This window comes from Euphorbia lathyris, chromosome 3 (genome assembly GCF_963576675.1).
Source record: "Euphorbia lathyris chromosome 3, ddEupLath1.1, whole genome shotgun sequence".
NCBI classification, from domain to species: Eukaryota; Viridiplantae; Streptophyta; class Magnoliopsida; order Malpighiales; family Euphorbiaceae; genus Euphorbia; species Euphorbia lathyris.
In genome coordinates, this window is record NC_088912.1 from 81,385,368 (window position 1) to 81,410,909 (window position 25,542).

At 35.0% G+C, this 25,542-nt stretch overlaps 1 protein-coding gene and 1 long non-coding RNA gene across 8 annotated transcripts; both read left to right on the forward strand.

Annotated features, from left to right (window-relative positions):
• The first annotated feature begins 464 nt into the window (after positions 1-464).
• Positions 465-1,634, forward strand: LOC136221716 (18.2 kDa class I heat shock protein-like). The gene has a single exon (XM_066009146.1). The coding sequence runs from the start codon at positions 906-908 to the stop codon at positions 1,359-1,361; it is 456 nt and encodes a 151-aa protein (XP_065865218.1). The 5' UTR covers positions 465-905; the 3' UTR covers positions 1,362-1,634.
• A 13,849-nt stretch (positions 1,635-15,483) lies between these two features.
• Positions 15,484-25,015, forward strand: LOC136221938 (uncharacterized). Of its 7 annotated transcripts, none has more exons than XR_010685403.1 (8): positions 15,484-15,812; positions 16,672-16,861; positions 17,291-17,350; positions 18,646-18,729; positions 18,880-18,943; positions 23,834-24,220; positions 24,400-24,533; positions 24,628-25,015. It is a non-coding gene; the product is annotated as an uncharacterized lncRNA (long non-coding RNA). The 7 variants fall into 7 exon arrangements; XR_010685404.1 differs by lacking the exon at positions 18,646-18,729 and having other exon boundaries at positions 23,834-24,047; positions 24,163-24,220; XR_010685402.1 differs by lacking the exon at positions 18,646-18,729.
• Positions 25,016-25,542: the final 527 nt, after the last annotated feature.

A 25,542-nucleotide genomic window follows, 5' to 3' on the forward strand; every position in this document is an offset into this window, starting at 1 on the left:
TATTTGGCTTGGACTTTATAATTCTATCAAGCTTCCTACGTATCCCGAACGTTTTTTTTAATCTTTAAATCGGGAATCAAAGCCACGTAGTTCTACCTATTTTAGGTAGTTCTCTTTAATTATTCACGTCTTGTTTGATTTATTAATCATTTAATTGTATATTTCACTTTATTACTATACAATTTTATTTTTCACAATACAATTATTGAGCATAAACTAGTATTTAATATGGAATTTTTCAGATGTGCTGAAAACTCCATCTCCATTTTTTATGTATTGAATTACTTACTCGGGCAGTCAGTGTGTCTCCTATTTTACAAAATAATCACATATATAATGAACACAACTTGCTTCGCATAAAAAAAAAACCTAATACAGCTCTTTTAAAATAGTAGATTGGTTTTCTGAACTTTATAAGTGTCTCACCAATTCTCTATACATGCTTATTTCGTATCACCAGCTCCTTAAACTTGTCCATAAAAATATATTAGCTTCCTGAACTTTACAAGTGTCTCACCAACTCCCTAAACTTGCTTATTTTGTAACAACTAAATTCAAAAATTGTTTGCAAATTTCAGAGAGCTAATCTATTTTTATGGACAATTTTAGGAAACTGATGATACGAAATGAGCAAGTCTAAAGAGCTGGTGAGACACTTGCAAAATTCAAGGAGCCAATTTACTATTTTGGACAAGTTCGCGGAGGCATTAATCATTCGTTAGTTTTCTCTAGATGCGCATAGAAACTACCAGAAATTTCTTTTCTTTTCTTTTCCAATAAGCTGCTAGAATCCTCTTCCTGTTAACTATATATACCTCCTTGACGCTTCTATCTTCAACTGCAAAATTACATCAAACCAAAACAAATCATTACTTCCATCCGGAATTTTCATTTTCCTTTGAAAAATGGCATCATCATCACTTATTCCAAGCTTCTTCGGCAGGGACAGAACCAATCTATTTGATCCATTTGAAGGCATAATCTCATCTCTGAATGCACCATCCTCAGTAAGCGAAACATCTGATTTCGTTAACACGAAAATAGACTGGAAAGAGACACCGGAGTCCCACATTTTCAAAGCTGATCTTCCAGGACTCAAGAAAGAAGAGGTGAAAGTGGAGGTAGAGGAAGGCAGAATCCTCCAGATCAGCGACGAGAGGAGCAAAGAGCAAGAGGACAAGAATGATAAATGGCACAGAGTCGAGAGGACCACTGGCAAATTTTTGAGGAGGTTCAGGTTGCCTGAGGATACTAAAATGGATCAAACTAAGGCTACCATGGAGAATGGAGTTCTTACTGTTACTGTTCCTAAAGAGCCTCAAAAGAAGCCTGAGATCAAGTCTATTCAGATTTCTGGCTAACCAAAAGGAAGGCCAAAGAACAAAACAGAAGAGCCTGTGTTTCAGAATAAAATCTTGTATGTGTGGATGTAATTAGTCTAGTCTAAGTTTAGCCTGTAATTATGTCTCTAAAAAGGTTGTAATCTGAGTTAATAAAAAGATATGCTTCTTTGAAGTCTGCATTTTTGCAGTTTGATGGATTCCATAGAAATTGTGTATTTTAATTTGGGTAAAAATGATGGTTAACAGTTATTTTTTATTTTAGTTGAACGTTGAGAATGGGTTAAAAACAGTTAATTTCTAAATAATGTAACCAATACCACAATACAAATTAAAAGAAAAAATTTAAATTTTTTTTCATAAAACTCATAAACAATTCTGCCATCAAAACGATTAATTTCCCCTGCAAAACTAAAAAGACTAAACATCAAACTACATACATGAATAACTAAACTCCGTTCAGCATGGCAGTATCAAAAGTAAGAAAATTGAACACAGTTCAAATGAATTCAAAGAAGGAAAAAACTTCGAATCTAAAAAGTTAATTCTTACCTTTTTTGAATTGCTAAAGACAAATAATAATAAGTCAAGAAAAGACTCCATTAAAGAAAGACATAATTTTAATGGAACAGAAAATTCATAAACTGGGATTTTGCAAGAAAACTTGAACAAATAAGAACAAGAATCGAAAAAAAAACTTTGGGCGGATTCGAAAGATTACCGATCGAAATGTCTTGTTTCTAGTGCTCTTCTGTGTAGATTCATCGGACCAGAAGAAATATTAGGAACAAAACATACACACAGAACAGAAATAGAATCCATTAAAAAAAAAATTGAAGGTAAGACTCCATTAAAGAAAGACATAATTTTAATGGAACAAAAAATTCATAAACTGGGATTTTGCAAGAAAACTTTAACAAATAAGAACAAGAAACAAAAAAAAAAAAAAACTTCGGGCGGATCGAAAGATTACCGATCGAAATGTCTTGTTTCTTGTACTCTTCTGTGTAGATTCATCGGACCAGGAAGAAAACATAGACACAGAACAGAAATAGAATCCATGGTATAATGTTGTTGTCGAGAGAAGATAGTTCTTCCCTTTTGTCATACTTTGCTTCTTGTCACATGAATGAATGAACAAACAAAACAAACAGAATAAGAAACAAAAATATGACAAGAGAATAGAAACTATCTTCATTATCAAAACAATCTTCTTGGTACCAGGTAAATGTCTTATATAGACACTCAGTTCTCCTACACGCGCGCTGCTGCTGTTATACATACTGTTTGCTTCTAATTTTTTGACATAATGCTCAATTTGCACCCTAAACTTTACACTAGAAGTCAATTCAATCCCCAATCTTTATCAATTGAAACCTATTTAAACAGCACTCTAACGCTGTCAAAAACTCAAAGCAGGAATAAATGTATTAAATAAATAAAATGAGTCCACAAGAATATTCAACACCTTTAATTTTTTATTATCATGTATTGAGAATAAGGAAATAAATATAAAATTTAGGGGAATGTATAAAAATAAGGGTTAAGGTGTAAATAATACTCCTAACATTTTGGATCAGGAGTAATTTTACTCCTAACATCTAAAATGATACAATTTTATCCCTAACTTTTGTAGCCAAAAGCAATTTTACTTCTAACGTTGATAATTTGAATCAATTTCAGAAATTATTATAAAACACAGATATTTTTGTTCCTTATTTTGCACTAATTGCATATCAATTCGTTTTAAAAAATGATTTCATGTTTTTTTTAATTTAATAATATAATTGTAGATTAATATTTATAAATTCAGTAACTTTTTTGAATTTTTTTATCTAATTCGTACAAAAAAAACAGTATATATATTTTTTTTTCCACATCCCAACATATGTTTGTGATTTGTTACTGATAAAATGACGCACATGAAAAATATAGATGACAAGATTCGTGACTGAGAATGAAGTTTGATAAATTATTTCTCAAATTGATCCAATTTATCAACGTTAGGGGTAAAATTGTTCTTAGCTTCCAACGTTAGGGGTAAAATTGCACCATTTTAGATATAAGGGTAAAATTGTTCCTGACTCAAAACTTTAGAGGTACTTTTACACCTTAACCCTTGCTTTATTTTTATACTTTCCCTCAAATTTTATATTTATTTCCTTATCTTCAATGCATGGTAATAAAATTCAAATTATTTTTATTTCCTTATATTTTTTTGCTGCTCTGAGTTTTTGACAGCGTTAGAGTAATGTTTAAATAGGTTTTCAATTGATGAAAATTGTATAATTTAAGGGCTTAATTGATGATTTTAAAAGATTGAGGATTCAATTGACTTCTAGTGTAAAGTTTAGGGTGCAAATTGAGTATTATGCCAATCTTTTTTATTTGAAATAGCAATATTTTACCTTATTAATAAATTTATAATTTATATAAATTGTTTTATCTTTGTTAGGCGAAGCTCAAATGGTTAAAAATTATCTATAGGCCAACAAAACGTCCATATGAACTAATTGAAAAAAATCAGAATGGATTCTCAATTTTAAGTCCTTAGATCGTCAATAGATCAATAAATGTTCATATAACTAATCGGAGAAAATTAGGATAGATTCTCGATTTTGAACGCCTAAACAGTTCAAACGACATTGGTTTTGAAAATAAACACATATAAGAAAACTAAATCAAAAAATCTAATATGATTTCCTAAATCGTCAAAGACCATTCCATCATATCTAATTTTTGAAAATAAATTTATAATAAATTCAGTTTTGTTTTTTCCGAATTTGCCATTTTGTTTTTTTTTTTTGTTCGTAAATGCATCCACCGCCGACAGCAGTGGCTATTCACTTTCGCAGATGGTTTGCACCTCTATGGGTGGGACCGCTAACCACGAAAATTCTTTCCATTCCCAAAGACGAGGATCGAACACTGGATTTTTGGTCCATTTTGTTTCTTTTACTATGTTATGGTTTTTTCACTTGAGAATTTTTCTTTAATTTGTCAGTTTCTTCTTTCTTAATTTGTTTCTTTCTATAATGTGGATTGTTAAATACGGCCTCCTTTTTATTAGGTAGTGCTACCATTTGGACTTTTTTTATCTTTCTCATAATTTTGATCAAAAACTAAAAATTCTCTCTCCAAAATTATAAATCCGAACAATAATAATTGAAATTATGAAAATAATTGATGTGTGACAACCGGAACCCTGGAAATGGATGAGTACGAGCCTGAAACACTAAAATTTACGTTTTTTTATCAAAGAACTTATGAAAATAATGCATATTTTTTATGACGATTTTGCATTTTTTGTCATAAAAATTGAACGATTTAGTATTTTTCGTCACTAAAAATTTTACAATTTTGCACCGGCCAAAATTTGGCCTAGACAAATGCCGCATCCGCCTAGGCTAAATTTTGGCCAATTCTCTAAAAAAAAATCGGTTTTGAAAAAAAATTATGAAAAAGACAAAATTGTCCAAATAAAGACGGTGATAATTAATTTGGGAGCGATAAATAGCAATACCCTTCTATAATCTTATAATAATATTCTTTTTCAATCTTCTTTTAATTATGAAATTTCAGAATTTTGTAATAGCTTTGTTTTTTTTATATCTAGGCTTATTCCAAAGAAGTAACATGGAAACATATACGAAAATCCTATTGATTCATTACAAATTTCAATATGAATTTGAAATTCATTCGAAGTAGGTGGATGAAATTTAAAGTGGAGTGTCAATCAGACAATCAATAGGCTGCTTCAACAAAAAGATAACTCTTTTGCTATCTTATCTAAGGGGTCCGAGGGGATTCCCTTGAACGAGAAATTCCATGTCGGATGATATTTATTTCGCCTTGATACCGAGGACATTTGGTTCCTTGGGATGAAATTCTGATTCTTCAGATTTCAATGTGTCTCAACACTTTGCACATGTTTTGGCGAGTAGTTGTCTTCTGGTAAGGAGACATTCAACTTCTCAATTAAAATATGGTTGCATTCTTCCATAGAATGTCTTTACTTTTTTTTATGGAACTTGCAATACTTATTTTTGGGAGCACATTCATCATCTCCTCGAGACTTCTCTTGAACTTTTCTATTAACCCTACACGTCATGTTGCTTCTTTCTCACGAGCAAAACCTCTTCAATCTTCATCACTTTCAGCTTCGACATAATATGTTGGTCGTTTATTATCTTCATAGTGGACAAAGTTTTGACTTATAGCCATTAGCTCCTCAAAAGTTCGAGGAGTGTCTATATAACTTTGTATGGCTCATAAGTTTTTTTTGCTAAGGCATTAGTTGTTATCTCTAAATTTAAAAAATTGATTTGATAAAAAAAAGTCATATAATGAAAAAAAGACTAACTACAATAGGATATAATTAACCACTTGATGCGGACATCCTAACTGGGATCAACAATCACACGCGCCTTGACGGATCTCCTCTCAGCGTTCCCACCGAGGTTGTATCTAGGAGGGCGGATCCCCTTAACACGCGAGCGGGGCGGATCTAGGCGTACGCCATGAGGCGTACCAACAACTACACTGGGCGGATCTCAAGTTTACTTCCTGCCGAAGGAATTCACCAACAACCTCTGACGCTCCGTACCTGCACCTCTGTACCTGTTGTCTAGGCGCATTACCTATCTTACCCTCTTATTTCTAACTGTATTGTAACCCTAGTAAGGGTAGTCCCTGTCCTTTGCTTATCTTTTAGAGGTTGTATTTAAACTCTCATTTTGTAAGGATATGGCAACTTTTTATCAATCAACTATCATTTCTCTTTGAGATTAAGGTTTTATACCTTTGTTTATTGGGATTCACTCCTTCTAGTCTAGCTAGAGAAGAAGATCTTTGTTGGTTTACGATTAAAACCTCCATTTATCGCTTTCAATCTGTATCAGTTGGTATCAGAGCCAATCGTTTCCTGACCCGAAACTTCTTTTGGCAATGGTTCAACCCCGACAACCGTAAGATTCCATGGAAACCAGTGACCGGAGATATGAGGAGCTGAGAGAGCACCTCGCGGAACAAATCCAGGCCAGCCTTGAGCGGCAGAAACAAAACGACCAACGATTCCAGGAGCTAACCGCTTCCCTGGAAAACCTCAGATTGGAGATCCGTGCAGTGGTCAGACCAGTCGCCGGGGAGTCCGACCAGAGGAGGGAAGAAGTCCTTGAACCACGACCCCAAAGGCAACCCACGCCACCTCGACTGCCATTGACAAATGTCCAACTTCCACAAATGGGTCCTAGGGATCCTGAGGTAAGAAGACCCAACTTTGTCCTTGTGCATAACGCTGATAGCGATAGTGATGATTTTGAGGATCTTGGGAATAATGGTGCCTTTAGAAATATGAGGGATGTTGGTCCGATTGATAACAGGCGTGTGGGTATGGCTAGGGCAGAACCAGACCTAGGAAACTTTGATAGAGATGACGCCTTTAAGCTAAAAATAGATTTACCATCTTTTGGTGGCGAGCTGGATATAGAGGGATTCTTAGATTGGTTATCGGAAGTTGAACGTTTCTTTGAGTATGCTGGGATTCCTGATGAGAGGAAAGTAAGGCTGGTGGCGTATCGCCTGAAGGGTGGCGCATCAGTTTGGTGGGATCAGATGAGGGAAGAAAGAAGAAGAGGGGGCAGAGATCCGATTAGATCTTGGCTACGGATGAAGGCGATGCTGAGGGAGCGGTTCTTACCGTCGGACTACGAACAGTATATTTACAGCTCCTACAGAGGATGCTCTCAAGGGACCCGAAGTGTCCATGAGTATACTTCTGAGTTCTTAAGGCTTTCGGCGAGAGCCAACCTGTCTGAAACTGAAAGCCAAAAGACCTCTAGGTATCTAGAAGGGTTGAGATACAATATCCAGGATCGTATTGGCACACAGATGGTGGTTAGAGTACAAGATGCTAGGAATTTAGCTCTCAAGGCTGAGTCCCAACTGACCGGGAGATCCAGGAGATCCGCCACTACTGAGTATACGCCTGGAGGAAGAGATAACGTGAAGTCTTACGACAAAGGCAAGCAGGTGACGAGTGCCAGTGGGGCCAAGGTTAACAGTGTGGGAAAGGGATCCGTTGGAGATACTAGACCATACAAAGAAGCACCTATACCACCCAAGAGCAACAATCCGTATGCAAGGCCAGCACCTTTCAAATGTTTTCGGTGCAATGAGCCAGGACATAGATCCAATGAGTGTCCTAGAAGGAAGAGCGCCAACATGGTGGAGAGGTACGAAGATGACTATGACGAAGAGGATGAAGTATTTTGTGAACCCTTGGGAGAAGATGATGAGGTGGCGGGTGAAGAGAGGTACGTCATCCATGTGGTACGGCGTTTGTTAGTCTCCAGTCGGATAGAGGGCGATCAAAGGCACCGACTATTCAGAACCCGCTGTCTTGTGAAGGGCGGGCGATGTAATGTGATAATAGATAGTGGGAGCCAAGAGAACATTGTGAGTAGCAGCGCCGTTCAGAAGTTCGGGTTGTTGGTAGAGGCGCACCCTGATCCCTACAGGGTGGGATGGATCAAGAACGTTGGCGAGTTGAGGGTGACCCAGAGATGCAAGGTACCGATTGAGATTGGTAACTATCATGATGAAGTCTGTTGTGATGTGGTCGATATGGACGTATGCCACCTATTGTTGGGCCGACCCTGGCAGTTTGATAACAACGCCACCCACGCCGGAAGAGAGAACACTTACAGATTTGTGAAGAATGGGGTGAAGTTTGTCCTTACACCAATGGTGAGAGAGCCAAAGGCCGACGAGAAGTCTACCTTGGTAGTCTGTCCTACACACAAATCGTTTGTCAGCGAATGTGAAGAGAGCCAAATGGTATACGTGGTAATGGTTAAGGCGAATCACGAATCCGCCCAAAGGGACGAAAGGGAAATGCCGAGTGAAGTGACCCGCCTACTTGGCGAGTATCAAGATATGTTCCCCGACGAACTGCCGAGTGGGTTACCACCTTTGAGGGACATCCAACATCATATCGATCTTGTGCCCGGGGCTAGTTTACCAAGCCTCCCACATTATCGAATGAGCCCAAAGGAGAATGATGTCATGAGACAAAAAGTGGAGGAACTCATCGAGATGGGATACGTTAGGGAGAGTATGAGTCCTTGCGCTGTTCCAGCTTTACTTACACCGAAGAAGGATGGGTCTTGGCGGATGTGTGTTGACAGTAGGGCTATTAACAAGATCACCATCAAGTATAAGTTCCCGATTCCAAGGTTGGATGACATGTTGGACCAACTTGGCGGATCTCGAGTCTTCTCCAAGATTGATCTCAGGAGTGGGTATCATCAGATACGAATCCGATCTGGGGATGAGTGGAAGACTGCCTTCAAGACAAGAGATGGATTGTATGAATGGTTAGTTATGCCCTTTGGATGACCAACGCCCCTAGTACTTTTATGAGACTGATGAATCAGGTGCTTCGCCCAGTAATTAGGAAGTTCGTAGTTGTGTATTTCGACGACATTTTGATCCACAGCCAGACCTTGGCGGAACATGAAGAGCACTTGCAGACCGTGTTTGACCTGTTAAGGAAACACCAATTATACGCCAACACCAAGAAGTGTGACTTTGTCATGGAGAGCTTAGTTTTCCTTAGATTCGTGGTCAGTGGGAATGGAATCCAAGTTGATGGGGAGAAGGTAAGAGCCATCCGAGAATGGCCTACCCCGAGGAACGTGGGGGATATCAGGAGTTTTCATAGGCTAGCAACGTTCGATCATCGATTCATTAAGAACTTCAGTTCCATAGTGGCCCCGTTAACAGAATGTTTGAAGAAAGGAAAGGGGTTCGAGTGGGCAGACGCCCAAGAAGAGAGCTTCGCCTTGATCAAGGAAAAGCTGAGTACAGCGCCAGTGCTGGCGTATCCCGATTTTGACAAATTGTTTGAAGTTGAGTGTGATGCCAGTGGAATTGGGATTGGTGGTGTCTTGATGCAAGAAAAGAGGCCCATTGCCTACTTCAGTGAGAAGCTCTGTGAGGCACGGCAAAGGTGGGCAACGTATGATCAAGAGTTTTATGCTGTAGTGAGGGCATTGAAAGTATGGGAACATTACTTGGTGGGAAAAGAGTTCATCCTCTACACTGACCATCAAGCTCTCAAATACCTGGGAAGTCAGAAGCAACTTCGAAGCGCCATGCACGCCCGGTGGTCTGCCTTCATAGATAAGTTCCCCTATAAGCTTATCCATAAGGCGGGAAAACAGAACATAGTAGCGGACTCTTTGAGTCGGAGGATTGCACTAATAAAAACAGTCAACCTGGAGACCGATTGTTTCGAACACATCAGAGGAGAGTACCTGGCGGATCCTGACTTTGGAAGTATCTGGGAGAAGTGCCAGCGCCAACCTGGGGATGGGGCGTATCACTTAATGGATGAGTATCTAATGAGGGGCAACCAACTTTGTTTACCCTGCACTTCTATCCGCGAGAAGATGGTCCGAGATCTACATGGTGGATCCCTGCGGGGCATTTTAGGCGAGACAAGACATATGCAGCAGTGAGTTCCCGTTATTTCTGGCCTAAAATGAGAAGAGATGTGGCGTACCTGGTAGAACGATGCTATATCTGCCAGACCGCCAAGGGACACGCTACAAATGCTGGCATACAGCTGCCCTTGCCTATACCAGAAACCATATGGGAGGATCTGTCCATGGATTTTGTCCTAGGGTTACCCAGAACTCAAAGAGGCATGGATTCCATCTTTGTGGTTGTTGACCGGTTTTCGAAAATGGCACACTTCATACCATGCCGTAAGACTAACGACGCCTCAGCGACTGCCAAGCTATTCTTCAAAGAGGTTGTCAGATTACATGGTGTACCAAAGAGCATTGTCTCAGACCGTGACACAAAGTTCCTGAGTCACTTCTGGCGGACCTTGTGGGCTCTTTTTGATACTTCTCTGAAGTTTAGTACCACCGCCCACCCTCAGACAGACGGACAGACAGAAGTGGTCAATCGGACTCTGGGAAACTTACTACGCAGCAAATGTAAGGATAAGCCCAGGATGTGGGACGTGGTTTTAGCACAAGCTGAGTTCGCCTACAATGGATCTGTACACTCGGGAACTGGGAAGTCACCCTTTGAGGTGGTATACACTAAGACCCCGAATCACGTCCTTGATATAGCCCATCTTCCCAAAGGAAATGTGACTGCAAACCAGCTAGCCAAAGACTATGTCCAGATGCACCAAGAGGTGAAGGAGACTCTTGAGGAGAGAAACCAGAAACTAAAGGCTAAGGCGGATGAGCACCGCAGGGACCTACAGTTCGAAGTGGGAGATGAGGTTATGGTTCACTTGGGAAAAGAGAGGCTCGCCAACGCCACAAGCAGCAAGCTTCGACCGAGAAAGTACGGGCCATATAAGATCACCAAGAAGGTCAATGCCAATGCCTATCACATAGCTTTGCCAAACTGGCTTGGTAAAGTCTCACCGGCGTTCAATGTTCGTGACCTTAGCCCGTGGAAGTCAGATGGCCCTTTGGAGAACAACACAGACCAGCCAGTACCGAATTCTTTTAAAGAAGGAGAGAATGATGCGGACATCCTAACTGGGATCAACAATCACACGCGCCTTGGCGAATCTCCTCTCAGCGTTCCCACCGAGGTTGTATCTAGGAGGGCGGATCCCCTTAACACGCGAGCGGGGCGGATCTAGGCGTACGCCATGAGGCGTACCAACAACTACACTGGGCGGATCTCAAGTTTACTTCCTGCCGAAGGAATTCACCAACAACCTCTGACGCTCCGTACCTGCACCTCTGTACCTGTTGTCTGGGCGCATTACCTATCTTACCCTCTTATTTCTAACTGTATTGTAACCCTAGTAAGGGTAGTCCCTGTCCTTTGCTTATCTTTTAGAGGTTGTATTTAAACCCTCATTTTGTAAGGATATGGCAACTTTTTATCAATCAACTATCATTTCTCTTTGAGATTAAGGTTTTATACCTTTGTTTATTGGGATTCACTCCTTCTAGTCTAGCTAGAGAAGAAGATCTTTGTTGGTTTACGATTAAAACCTTCATTTATCGCTTTCAATCTGTATCACCGCTCATTATATTTTTCTCCATCATCCGCTTCCATTAGAAGAGTATGATGGATACCAACTGATTAAGGAGCATCAACCGATTGTTGATGCTCTTAAAGATATCAACAGCAACTTTTTATTGCTACCAAAAGTAATTAAACATTTTTTCAAATAATGAAAAGGTTTTCATTGGAGAGGAAGCTCGTACAAAAACTATTTTTTTAAGGCCTAATGCTTCCCCAGCCCCCTTAACTTGTCTAAATTGGTCATTTTATCCCCTCAACTCATCGAATGTCCTATTTACCCCTTAACTCCATAAAAATGGTATTTTTCACCCCTTACAATCCGTTATGAAAGCTTAAATTGATAACTTTTTTTAAACGTTAAACCTATATTTATGCTATTTTGTAAGTGGAACCTAAATTGATACTTCCTCAAAAATCATAAGCCTATTTTCGTACATTATCCCTACATATAATGTATTTAACTTGTTTATATTAATGTTCTTGTTATTTGTATTTTTTATTCGTTCTTTCTCTTTTCAACTTTTTTTACTACTATAAAGGGATAAGAAATACCATTTTTATGGAGTTAAGAGGGTAAATAAGATCATAAGTGGTGAGAAATACCACTTTTATGGAGTTAAAGGGGTAAATATGATATTTGATGAGTTGAGAATAGGTAAAATGATAAATTTGCACAAGTTAAGTGGGTGAGAAATACCATTTTTATGGAGTTAAGGAGGTAAATAGGACATTCGATGAGTTGGAGGGGTAAAATGACCAATTTGGACAAGTTAAGGGGACTGGAGAAGTATTAAACCTTTTTTTTAATAATAATTGTTATTTATCTATTAATATCCTCATTATTGTTAATTATTAAATGGGCAAATTACAAATCTAACCAACTAAAGGGATCTATTTACATATCTAACTCACTTTGCTTCTATCTCACCAAATTTGACACTTACATCCATTTTGGACAAAATTACTTTTAGTTCTATTCGATCGATCCATCTGCTCCTACTCCCGCTTCTTCTTATTCTTCTTCTGGTTCTTCTTCTTCTTCTTCTTCTGTTCAACTTCTTCTTCGATTCATCTTTTTCAATTTCTGATACCAATCGTTGGCGATTTTTCAGATTATTGAAGTATTATGTTCAATTTCCCGTAGAAATGGTAAGTTTTTAGCTTATACGCATGCTTTTCTCGCTGGTCTTACCTCTTTCTTCATCTTTAACGGTATTGTTTCAATTTCCTCTATTTTCCTCCATTGTTGTCGCATTTGTGATGAAATTTATCGCATCTCGTCACAAATGAGACAACAATTGTCACATCTCGTCACAAATGCGATAACTCTTATCGTAGATGCGACAACACTTGTCGCATTTGTTACGAATTCGTTACAAATGCGACATCGTAGCAATTCAATTGTTAGATTTTTTTATTTTTTATTTTTTGAGCTTTCCATCCTAATCCTATTCCGTAGACACTAATTCTTCAAAGGTTGAACGAAACATAATCTCTTCTCTCTATAAACCACCGTCTTTTCGTCGGTTTGAGATGGCAAAGAAGACGTTGAGAGTCTAAGGAAGAATGTGAATTGAAATAAAGGTATTTTTATCCAATCTAATTTGGTGAGATGGAAGCAAAGTGGGTCAATTATATTAATGGGCCCCTTCAAATGGGTTAGATTAGTAATTAGCCCTTATTAAATTATCGTCATAAATTTAAAATTAATTATTTTGTTGGAAATACATTCTTTTGCTAGAAAATTAATTGCAATTGAATGAAGTATTTTGTTACAAAATATATAGTTCGTTAGAAAATTAAATGTGTAATTACATTAATTGTTTTGTTAGAAAATATATATTACTAAAGAATTAAATACTAAAAGTGTCATTTGATGATGAGTCTCATATGATTAAGTATTGGAGAGTTTAACTATTAAAACGATATAATCTTATATTCATATTTCTCTATCACTATTAAGTCCGTCTCACAAAAAGTTAAAAAATTTCTATGTGGATCCTTCTGGCCCACACAATTTATTATTTTAAACAGAGATGGTTAAATGGGGACAGAAAATTATGTTGCATTAAAGGGAAAGTCTAATGAAATGGAGTTTTGATGTGGGCATCTAGTCAACTAGATGAGAGGGGACGAATGGTGGAAGAAACCGGATCAAAAGGGCGACACACCAGAGTCAAAGATGAGATCTTTATGTGAGAAATAGATCTCAATTGGCGTGTGGCTATTCCCACTCGCCGAGTGGATTAATACGGCATTAGAAGTTTCAGCATGTATCCGTTGTGTGGGAATCTCACATGTGGAATTTCAAAATGAATCCCACTTATTGTGTGTTATTCTCACTCGCGAGCGAACTTATTAAAAAGACTTACAATTTAGCCTTACCATGAATCTAGAGAAGAGTATTTTAAATTTATGATGTCTGCTTAGAGACGAAATCTGCAAGAAGATAAGTTGCTGCTATAAACAAAAGTGATGTGAAAAAATATTTTTAGATTATTAGATAGGTGTGTTCTCTTTGAATTTTGATTTATAATTTATGTAAATTTTCACATTCTTTTTAATATTATTTATCTTTATTTATTGCTTTTTAAATAATGATATGACTAATTCAAAACAATATATATAATAATTATTCATACACTATCACTAAAAAGATAATGTAATTTAAAAGTTTGTAAATAGAGATTTGTAATATGTTTTATTTACAAAATAAAATATTTCAAATTATAATATTAAATTCTGAGTGCAAAACACAACCTCTCCCATAATATATTATGGTGGACATTATATGTTTTTACTAAGCACACAGCGGTTGAATTTCTAGTTTAATGATTAAACTTTTCATAGGTTGGGCCAGGCTGGGGTCAGACCGAATTGCATCGGGCTTATGAATAAAACCCTTACCCAAACCCAGTCCAGTCCATATTAAAAATGCTTTGGACTCGGGCCGGACTGAATTAAAGAACCTTAATCCGAGACTCAGCCTAGTCCCGCCCATACTATTTTTTTATATAAATTTAATTTAATTTCCGTTGAAAATAAATTACAAACAGTGATGAAATGTTAATAAATGTTAAATGAGAGTAAAGATGAAATTAATATAGAGTGAAGTTTGACCAACAGAGAGTACATCAGGTTTATTAGGTTTTAATTTTATTGTTATATATTATTGATAAAACTGCATATGAATAAATTTTATAACTTAGAAATGCATCACCTTTTTTATATTAAAGTTTTATTAGAAAAAATAATATTGTAAACCTTTAACTTATAAATTATAATAGCATATAAGTTCATATGAATAAATAAATTACGGGTTAGGTCAGGTTGAGACGGACTTTTATAATAGATCAAAGTTGAGGTAGAGGAAGGCAGAATCCTCCAGATCAGCGGGGAGAGGAACAAAGAGCAAGAAGAGAAGAATGATAAATGGCACAGGATTGAGAGGACCACTGGCAAATTTTTAAGGAGGTTCAGGTTGCCTGAAAATACTAAAATGGATCAAATTAAGGCTACTATGGAGAATGGTGTTCTTACTGTTACTGTTCCTAAAGAGCCTCAAAAGAAGCCTGAGATCAAGTCTATTCAGATTTCTGGCTAACCAAAAGGAAGAAGAGAAGAAAACAGTGCCTCTGTTCAAGAATAAAATCTTATGTGTGAATGTAACTAGTCTAAGTTCATCCAGTAATCATGTCTGTAAAAGGTTGTAATCTGAGTGAATAAAAAATCTTATCTTTTTCAATCAGACTACACAATTATTTGTGTTGTGTTGGAGATAAATTTTACAGTTTTGCAAGTGATTTCTTTTGAATATGTGTGAATGAATGATCATACTTAAGGAATATGGAAGAAATGTCTAATATGATCATACATAAAGTAAATTAGTGTTAATTGGGATTTTGAAGGTTTAGATGTTTTAATCTATACTATATACTAATTCTTTAGTCATAAATGCTGACGTGTCATCTCTAGAATTATCTGTGGCTGATGTGTCAAATTTTTAAAATTTTAAAGTTGTTTTTTCTTTACAAGTTTTCTCCGTAGCTTTGCTTATAGATGGTCACAAACTTTTCCCAAGAAAACTATCCACGTTCTCAATCTACCCATTTTGTATCTATTCAGAATACCTAATCCCATTCTGTAATTTCTCAGTTGATCCTTTATACCATCGCTTCATCTTCTTCATACAGTTGCTTTTTGCTTATTTTTGAACTCAGATTGTTTCATCTTCCTCAATTGCGTTTTGAACTTTGATCGCTTCAATTTTCACAATTGTTCTCTATCTGTGTTTTCTAAAGGTTCAGATTTTCTTCTTCGTCATTGTCAACACGGAGTAAGCCAGGTGACGGTTACCTTGCATGCATCGATCTGGGGGAGGGATTGTCTCTTCAGTTGAAGGTTTGATTTGTGTCCTAATTTGCTCTTGATTTTATTATTTATTGAATTTAGATTAACTGGCATTGTCTAATTTAGTTCGTCTGATTGTTTGTTTGAATATCTTATTTTTAGACATTCCATAGTAGAGTTTGATCATCGGGATTTTTTTTTTCTTTTTCCGTTAACTGATTAGTTCCATCTCATGATGAAATTAGGAGTTAAAATGAATTGTAGATGGAGAATTAAGATTATTTAAGTTTCAGGATAAATTAATTTATCAATAGAAACTTAATCTGGTGCGTCTTTTCTTAACATGTAAAATCTTTAGTCTTCTAGATATTGGGTTTGTTCACTCTCTCTTCTTAATTCATCATTTTGCAATTTGATTAATATTTTGTAATTGTTTGGGATTTCACCTATATTGTTTGTTTCTATCTTACTTTTATTGTTTTCAAGGAATTGTTTTGAAGGAAATTAACTATTTTTCTATTCAAAATATTCGGTTACTAACAGGAAGGAGAAAAATTCATGGACCAATTTCAATTTGGTTAGGAAAGTTCATGCCTAATTCGGTTTTAATAAGGTTTTTCAACAAGCAACAACTCAAGATTGGTTTTTAGTCTGACATATTTTTGTTAGGTTACTGATGTTTTTGTTGTTGGTGTATTGGATGTTTCTTTTACTCAAAAACTATGTAGAGAGGATTGTTTTGTTGAGGTTGAATCGATTCTTAGATCTACAGATGATGAGTATTCTTTTTAAATTGCAGATACAATCTAATGTGCTAATTTATACTAAAATTTATGTTTGCCTTTGAATGTGAAGTTCCAATTCCCCTTTTCGATGTCTGCTAATTTCTGATTTCTGTTTGCCTTTTTAGGTTTTAATGTCTTATTCTTCAGCTATGAATCTCTTTCGTTCACTTAACTTTCCTCAATTCAACTTTAGTAGACATGCAGTTGAGTTTGAAGAAAGATCAATTCAACTTTCACTTGAAGAAGGTAACATGAAATCTCTGCATAAGGAACAATAAAGTGTGGACTAATTGAAGGGATCAACAACACTAGATGGTATGAACTATATGAGATTCAATTTCAGAAGAAATATGTTGATAAATCCAAATATGAAATCTCAAGTTTGTTAGAGAGGTATCTTAGTAGTAAATTAATTAAAAAGGTTAATGCTTGAAACCCAAGAATTAAATGGTCTTTTGTTTTTCTTTTGGTACATTATTTTGAGATTTTAATAACATTTGTATAATTATCCTTTTTGTTTGTTGCATCTTTTCTTATCATTGTTATAACTGTAGACTTTGGTTGATTTGAAGAGTTGAAGTGGGGCTATAAGTTTTTGTTTCCTGACAGTGATTGATAATTTTTACCTCAGTCGTTTAAATGAATAAATTATTATGAGTTCATGTTCAGCATAGCATTATGGTATACTCTGTTGTGCTGTCTGGCTTTCTGCTATGCGTGTGAAATATCTCATGCATTTTGCAGGATTACTGCATCCTATTATGGAAGTTGGAAAATGGCCTCTTTCTTTGACATATTGGTAAGGTCAGTGTTTTTCAGATATCAGAGTATTTTCCATTGTCTGTGTCATTTCCAAATCTGCAACAGAAAACAGATGTGTAGAAAATTTGGAACCAGTGTTTGCGTTAATCTCAACTAAGTATCATGGCATGAATTTGTTCCAATTGATTCATCCCTAAGCTTCTAGATTACATTGAGAATCTGTGATATAAGATTCTAAACTATTATTGATTGCAAGATCAACAACCACATCTTTGAATTCTTTTGGTCCTTCTCATCCTCAGGGCCGGCCCTGGGCATAGGCCCGGGGTGCGCCGGCCTAGGGCCCAAGGCCGGAAGGGGGTCCAAAAAAAAATTTAGGTTTGTAAATAAATTGCATATGTTTTAAATATTATACATAAATTCAAATTAGCACAACGGTAATGTATTGTCTTTTCACTAAAGAGGAATTGGGTTCAATTCTCAACTTTGTCGTTATTTTTGATATTATTTTGATGTATTTTTAATATATAAATGTTATGGGTAGTCAAGAGTAAGAAGACAAATTTTATTTTATTACCTCATTTTAGAATAACTATTTTTAATTTGATTAAATTTAAAAATTAAAAAATAATTCATTTTATTACCTTGATTAAGTTTTGAAAATTAAAAATTAATCTATACAATGATATGAATAAAAATTAATGGGTTAAGGTGAAGAATTACTCATAACATTTTGAGTGAGGAGCAATTTTACCCCTAACGTCTAAAATGGTGCAAATTTACCCATAACGTTGGTAGCCAAGAGCAAATTTACCCCTAACATTAATAATTTAGGTCAATTTCACACACAATTATAAAACACATATGTTTTTGTCTCTCATTTTGCACCAATTGCATATCAATTCGTTCTAAAAAAGATTTCATGTGTTTTATAATTTAATAATAGAACTGAAGACTAATATTTAAAAATTCGGTGAATTTTTTAAATTTTTTTGTCCAATTCGTACAAAAGACAGTATATTTTTTTATTTTTTTCTTACATCCCAACATATGTTTGTGATTTGTTACTGATAAAATGACGCATGTGTGAAGTGTAGATGACAAGATTCATGATCGAGAAGACAGTTTGATGAAATATTTATCAAATTACCCCAATTTATTAATGTTAGGGGTAAAATTGCTCTTGGCTTCCAACGTTAAGGGTAAAATTGCACTATTTTAGATATTAGGAGTAAAATTGCTCGTGATCCAAAACGTTAGGGATATTTTTATACCTTAACCCAAAATCAATTAGTAAATTTTATATTAAAAGGCCCCTTACTACTTGTTTTGCCTAGGACCCCTAAATTGTCAGGACCGGCCCTGCTCATCCTCACATGATATCTTCACGGCATTACACGTTGCCATCCCTCCTTGATTTGGCGAGTAACTTTACATAAAAACTGTAATTCTGTTTCCTAATACTTTATATTCCTTACTCAACTTAATTGTGGTGAGTTTTCAATTTTATTTTGCTGATTTTTGTGCATTTGGGGTTTTGAGACTATTTTTTTTTTCTTTTCTTTTTACAGTGTTGCTCCATCAATTTGGATGAAGTGTTGATGGTACTTGGATTAGAGGAAATGGAGTTTGAAGGTAATATCAATTGCTGAGGTTTGTTTTGGTTGATAATTATTTCATTTGCAATACTTTTTCTGTACCCTGTGTTTCAGACCAATTTTTATTTTATCCCCTTCTTCAAAACAGGTTCATTAGAGCTTTTATTATCATCTATGAGAATGCTTACTTACACAAATGTCACATTATGCTTGCTTATATTTTAAATTGTAGATTGATTAATCGGTTCACAATCTAACATATTACATTTTAGTTTAATATATCAAAAATAAAGTCTACTGAACTGGGTTATCAATTCCATTGAGTGAAAATATGACTCAAACAAATTTCTTAAGTTATCTGAAGTGATTTTGGTATACAATTCTGTGTCATTAATATAGGTATTGGTTCTAAACAAAGGTTTAGAACCAACGAAGAACGAAGAAGAGAGAAACACCGATGACAATGGTTGAGGAACTGAAAACGAGAAAGAATTCATGAAAACAGCTATAAAAAAGTTTGAGTCTTTGGTGTACAACTAAATAATATAGGTAGTGTGATACCAATGAACAAATTTTTATTCAAAAACTGTGTTAACTAAAACAAAACTCATTATTCAAACTTTTCTTTGTCTTATTCCCGGTATAATTTAGCTCATTTATTCCCTGTATAATTTAGCTCATTTGTTTATGGATTTCACATTGAGTTAACATTTTCATACATATCTAAAGATTCGTGTACAAGGCTAATAAAGAGAAATTTTGTAAGGAAATGTGATGACTCCCCATTCAATTTTAAATCTACTATTTTGTTATTACATATAAATATACTTTCTTTTTATCAATATTGTGTTAATTTGACTAATAATATTTTTAATTTGATTATTTAATTAAAATTAATATACAACATTTAAAAATATGATTTACTTCGTAGAAAAAAATTAGTTAATCATGTAATCCGTGCATTGCACGGGTGTTGATGCTAGTTGGTATTAAAAATCATTTGCAGCTTCAATGAAACAAATAGTATAGATGTTGTAATTGTGTATTTTAATTTGGGTAAAAATTATAGTTTTATTTTAGTTGAACGTAGAGAATGTGTTAAAAACAGTTAATTTCAAAATAATGTAACCAATACCACAGTACAAATTGAGAAGTTCATCAAAAGAAAAAATTTAAAATTTTCATAAACCTCATAAACAATTTTGACATCACAACAATTAATTTCTCCTGCAAAACTAAAAAGACTAACCACATACATAAATGCAGAAATTAGACTAAATTCCATGTAGCATCAAAACAGTTCAAAGGAAAAAACTTCGAATGTAAAAAATTCTTACTTTTGAATCGCCAAAGCCAAATAATAAATCAAGAAGAACAAAAATTTGAAGGTAAGACTCCATTAAAGAAACACATAATCTTGATGGAAGATTATGTGTCTATATAAGACATTTAGGAAGATTGGTCCTACACGTGCTGCTGTTATACATACTGCTGTTAGGTTCTAATCTTTTTTATTTGAAATACCAATATTTTACCTTACTATTTTCAAACCATATCAATTTATAATTTGTATAAATTGATATTTAGGTGAAACTCAGATGGTTAAAAGTCGCCTATAAGCCAACAAAACGTCTACAGCAGGGAATACAAGATTGGTCGGTTGGGAGGATCGATTTTACACGTGCATGTGTAAAAAAAAAAAATTTGCTAAATCGAACTTATTCATAAAAATTTCTCTTGTATATATATACATATTATAATGTGAGTGGTCAATAATCAATTTTTTAAGTACCAATGTAAGAAAATTAAGTTACATTCTTAACATGTAAAAAAAATTGTATCTAATGGAAAAAATCAGATTTAGGGAGGACCTAATTAATAGGCCAAAAAAATTTAGAAATTTGGATTTAAGGAATAACCTAACAGACTAAAAAAAATTGTAACTTTGGATTTAGAAAGAGCCTAACAAGCAAAAAAAAATTAGAATTTTGGATTTTAGAAAGAGCCTAACAAGCAAAAGAAAAATTAGAATTTTAGATTTAGAGATGGTGTCCATTTTGGGGTGCTAATTCAGTACTCCAATAAAACTTCTTGGAGATAGAGGTCCGGAATTACCCCTGGTCATGGTGGTTCCAGTTGCTGAAGGGGCCGGGTTCCCTCGGGTCCCCTTTATATCCGCCCTTGCGTATATATGGACTAATCAAAGAAAATCAGGATGGATTCACGATTTTGAGCGCTTATTAGATCGCCTATAGGCCAATAAACGTCCATATATAGGCCAACAAAACATCTATATGGACTAATCAAAGAAAATTCGAACGGATTCTCACTAATCCAGGTGGCCTTAGTTTTGAAAAGTAAACAGATATAAGAAAACTAAATCTTAAAATCTAATATGGTTTCCTAAATCATCAAACACCATTGCATCATATCTAATTTTTGAAAATAAATTTATAATAAATTCAATTTTGTTTTTTCCCAATTTGTCATTTTTTTTTTATCTTTTACTATGTTATGGTTTTTCCCCTTGAGTATTTTTCTTTAATTTGTCAAACTTTTTCTTCCTTAATTTGTTACTTTCTATAATGCTATAATAATAATGTTCTTTTTGGATCTTCTTTTAATTATGAAATTTCAGAATTTTGTAATAGCTTACTGATTCTCTATATCAAGATTTATTCAAGAGAAATAACATGGAAACATACACGGAAATTTTATTGATTCATGAAAATGTTCACAATGAATATAACAGTAGATGGATGAAATTTGAAGTGAAATGTTAATTAAATAAAAGAAATAACTAACTATGAATTTAAGAAAGAGTATTTCTTTGTAACCTATTTGCTATCTTGTCCGGGGGATTCCCTTGAGCGAGAAATTATTGGATGATATTTATTTCACCTTGATACCGAGGACATTTGGTTCCTTGGGATTAGATTCTGATTTTTTGGATTTTGATGTGTCTCAACACTTTGCGCATGTTTTGGCCGAGTAGTTGTCTTTTGGATAAGAGACGTTCAACTTTCCTATTAAAATATGGTTGCATTCTTCCGTAGAATGTCTTTACTTTTTTATGGAACTTGCAATACTTCTTTTTGGGAGCATGTTCATCATCTCCTCGAGACTGCTCTTGAACTTTTCTATTAACACTGCATGTCATGATGCTTCTTTAACGGATAGAGCTCGCACATAAGCATAACGAGCACTTTCCAAAAATGAACATCAAATATTTTTTATTTACGTCCCTTTCTATTAGGCTAACGCCAATCATCTCGCCGTCTATAATAAGAAAAGGGAGCATTAATGAAAATACACTCTTGTTCTTTATTAGCTTTTTCTTTCTGTTCTTTCATATTTCCTCTGTAACGGATTTTTTTGTAACTTTGGTAAAGTAGCAATGTGTACAATATTAAAGTCTAAATCATTGTTTCTACCAGCATCAGTCTTTTTCGAGGAATGATCATTAATTGGAGTTTCCAAATTCCTGTTAATTGCATGTTAAGATTATTAAGGATGGAAAACTTGAAAAGATATTCACCCGCGAGAAATAGTTTTACCTCGTCTTGAATCCTCGAATAAACCACCATTCATGAGTGAGGCAAAAGATTAAAGCAACAAATGCAAGGAAAAGTTCGCAAAATGTGAATGATGCTAGAAGATTATTTTGTCCTTGCATCAGATTTAACATAAAAGGTAACAACACCAAATATAGAATCTGTAAGGAGACAAATCACATCTAAATCCATATCCTTGAGCTGGTAGGGAATTTTCGAAGCTTTTTGGGCTTTATCAGTAGGTGAAAAAAGGAGATTCTGAGAATAAACCGGAAGAATATGTACAAACCTATAATGGTTGTACGGATGTATTGAATCCGGAACAATAAAAGGGCTTAATACATCATTTGCCTCCTGAATTTGTCCAAAAAGTTTGATTGGCCCCTGAACTTTCAAAGTACCTCGATAGCCCCATCAACTTGCATAAAATGTTCAAATAGCCCCTTTAAATGTAATCAATTAATCACTCGATTGCAAAAATAATAAGTTACATATTAATCACTCGGTTGCAAAAAAATAAGTTATATGCGGAAGGTGTGTTGCACGCACCTTAGAAAAGTAAAACAACCAAGGTCGGGGTATTCGGTTCTAATATTAGAGAATATAAATTTTACATTTGAGCAAGTCAAAACTTTCTTTTTACTATCTTTTAATCCATTATCTGAATTATGTAATAACATTTTACGGTGCGTGCAATATATCTTTCGTATACAACTTGCTTTTTTTTTTTTGCAACCAGGTGATTAATTGATTACATTTTACGCAAATTGGAATGACTATATGAACATTTTATACAAATTGCAACCTTTTTAAACAAGTTTAAGAGGCAAATGATGTATTAAATCCAATACAAGCAAACATACTCATGAAAATGAAGAAGAGATTATCCTTTCCCCTCCACACGATCTACTACCTTCTAGAATTTCGTCATATCTAGTCAGAAATGATAATGCTCCTCATTAAATAGAAAATGGCCTAAATTATATCTAACTTGTGTTGTAGTAACCATCCTCTCCCCATCTAAACTAAGAAGCATTAGATCCAAAAAGGGGTGAGAGATGAAATAGAAGTGATAGTGAAGAGTGGGTTAATACACATATTTGCCCTTGTATTATCACGGATAAACAGATATGCCCTTGCATCAAATAAACACACAAAATTATCCTTCAATTTTCCACAAACCTGCAATTATACCCTAATCTAATAGACCTTTTTATTTGGCAAAACGGCGTTAGAAATCATTCCCATAAACATCACCATCTCAGATATTTTTGAACCCATCTTCTTTCCTTCCATTGTCAACTCATTCTTCCCCCCCTTACTCATATCTACAGCATCCACGGTGTTTCTAATCCCCTCCTTTGTTGCAGCAGAAGTCTTCCCAGACTATAACTAGCAAGCAAAAGCTCCGAGCAATAAAATCCCTCTCCGTGTTCCTGTTTTCTCTTCGTCTTTGATTCAGAAGAAAATAGCGTCTGCTTCAACGACAATGGAGAGAAGAGGAATACCGACAGCTCAATTTGTACAAGATGTTCAAACCTATCTCACCCAATCTGGACTCGATGTCAATTCTTCCCTTTCCTTCCTGCAAGAAACTTACTTCTTCTACTTCAATTTGATTCCTATTTTATCAATTGCTCTTGTTTTTTCTATTCCAATTCTAATTGCAATCTAAATTTTATTTTATTTGATGTGGCTGCAGACTTCAGTAATATAAATTAGTCGAGATGAAACTTCTTGCGCATCAGAGGGATCTTCAGGTAGTTACAGTACTTCAACTTCACGTTGTTTCAGTTTTTACATTGTTAGTTCATGTATTTGAGTGGAATATGACCTTAATAACTAAGGGAAAGCTCCAATTGAGTTATTTGATCACTGGATTATCAAATACTTGTGTCTCCGTGTTCCTGTTCATGTTCTCTCTTCGTCTTTGATTCAGAAGAAAATGGCGTCTTCTTCAACGACAATGGAAAGAAGAGGAATATCGGCAGCTCAATTTGTAGAAGATAATCAAACTTATCTCACCCAATCTGGACTCGATGTCAATTCTTCCCAGTCCTTCCTTTAAGAAAGGTACTTCTTCTCCTTCATTTTGATTCCTATTGCATCAGTTGCTCTTGTTTTTTTTTATTCTAATTCTAATTGCAATCTTAATTTTATTTGAAAGCTGAAAGCTGAACTCCAATGAGGGGATTATAGATATGATTAAGGGAGAAGAATGAGTGGACAATGGAAGGAAAGAAGATGGGTTAAGAATATATGAGAGGGTGATGTTTATGAGAATGATGTGGAACGCAGTTTGTGCTAAATCCCAAGTCTGTTAGATTAGGGTATATATGCAAGTTTGTGGAAAATTTATGGAGAATTTTGTGAGTTTTTTTTATATAAGGGTATATCTGTTTTTTCGAGAAAATACGAAGATAAATATGTATATTAACCCGTGAAGAGTAGATCGGAGTAAGAGAAGTACAGAGAGCGTAGATTGGAGAAGCCGGAGCTTTTCTCACTAAATTTGCTATGATAGATGTTTACTTTAAAGCCATTAATATTCCTGAGCCACTACAAAGGTGATTTACATTATTCAAATTGTCAATATAACTTTTTTTTTTTTTTTTTTTTGATAAAAGTGTCATATTTCATTCCATAGAATCATAAAGTACAAATATAGCACAATAAAACTTCCCACTCATAGAGGCTATAACCAGTATAAGATCCACAAAGGGAAGAAAATAGACTACAAAGAGCAAGAAAAAGACTACAAAGAGCAATAAAAAACCACAAAGGGTACAAATACAACAAAATAGAAATCATATACTTCTCGGAAGTCAAATCCCATTGAAAAACAGTTGTAATCCATTCTTCATCATCTAGCCTCTTCCGGACATTCGGATCTCAGTCTTTTCTTTTTTTGCAACCACGCAGATCTATAGATCTGCGGATAAGATGAATCTTTTCCGCTCTTGCTAAGACCGAAAAAAGAATAAACGATAAAAGTATAGCTAACAGGTGTAGATCTGACGGAAAAGAGATTCGAGAAAGTATATAGACTTCAAACTAGAAAGAAAAGATAAAACTGAAGCTA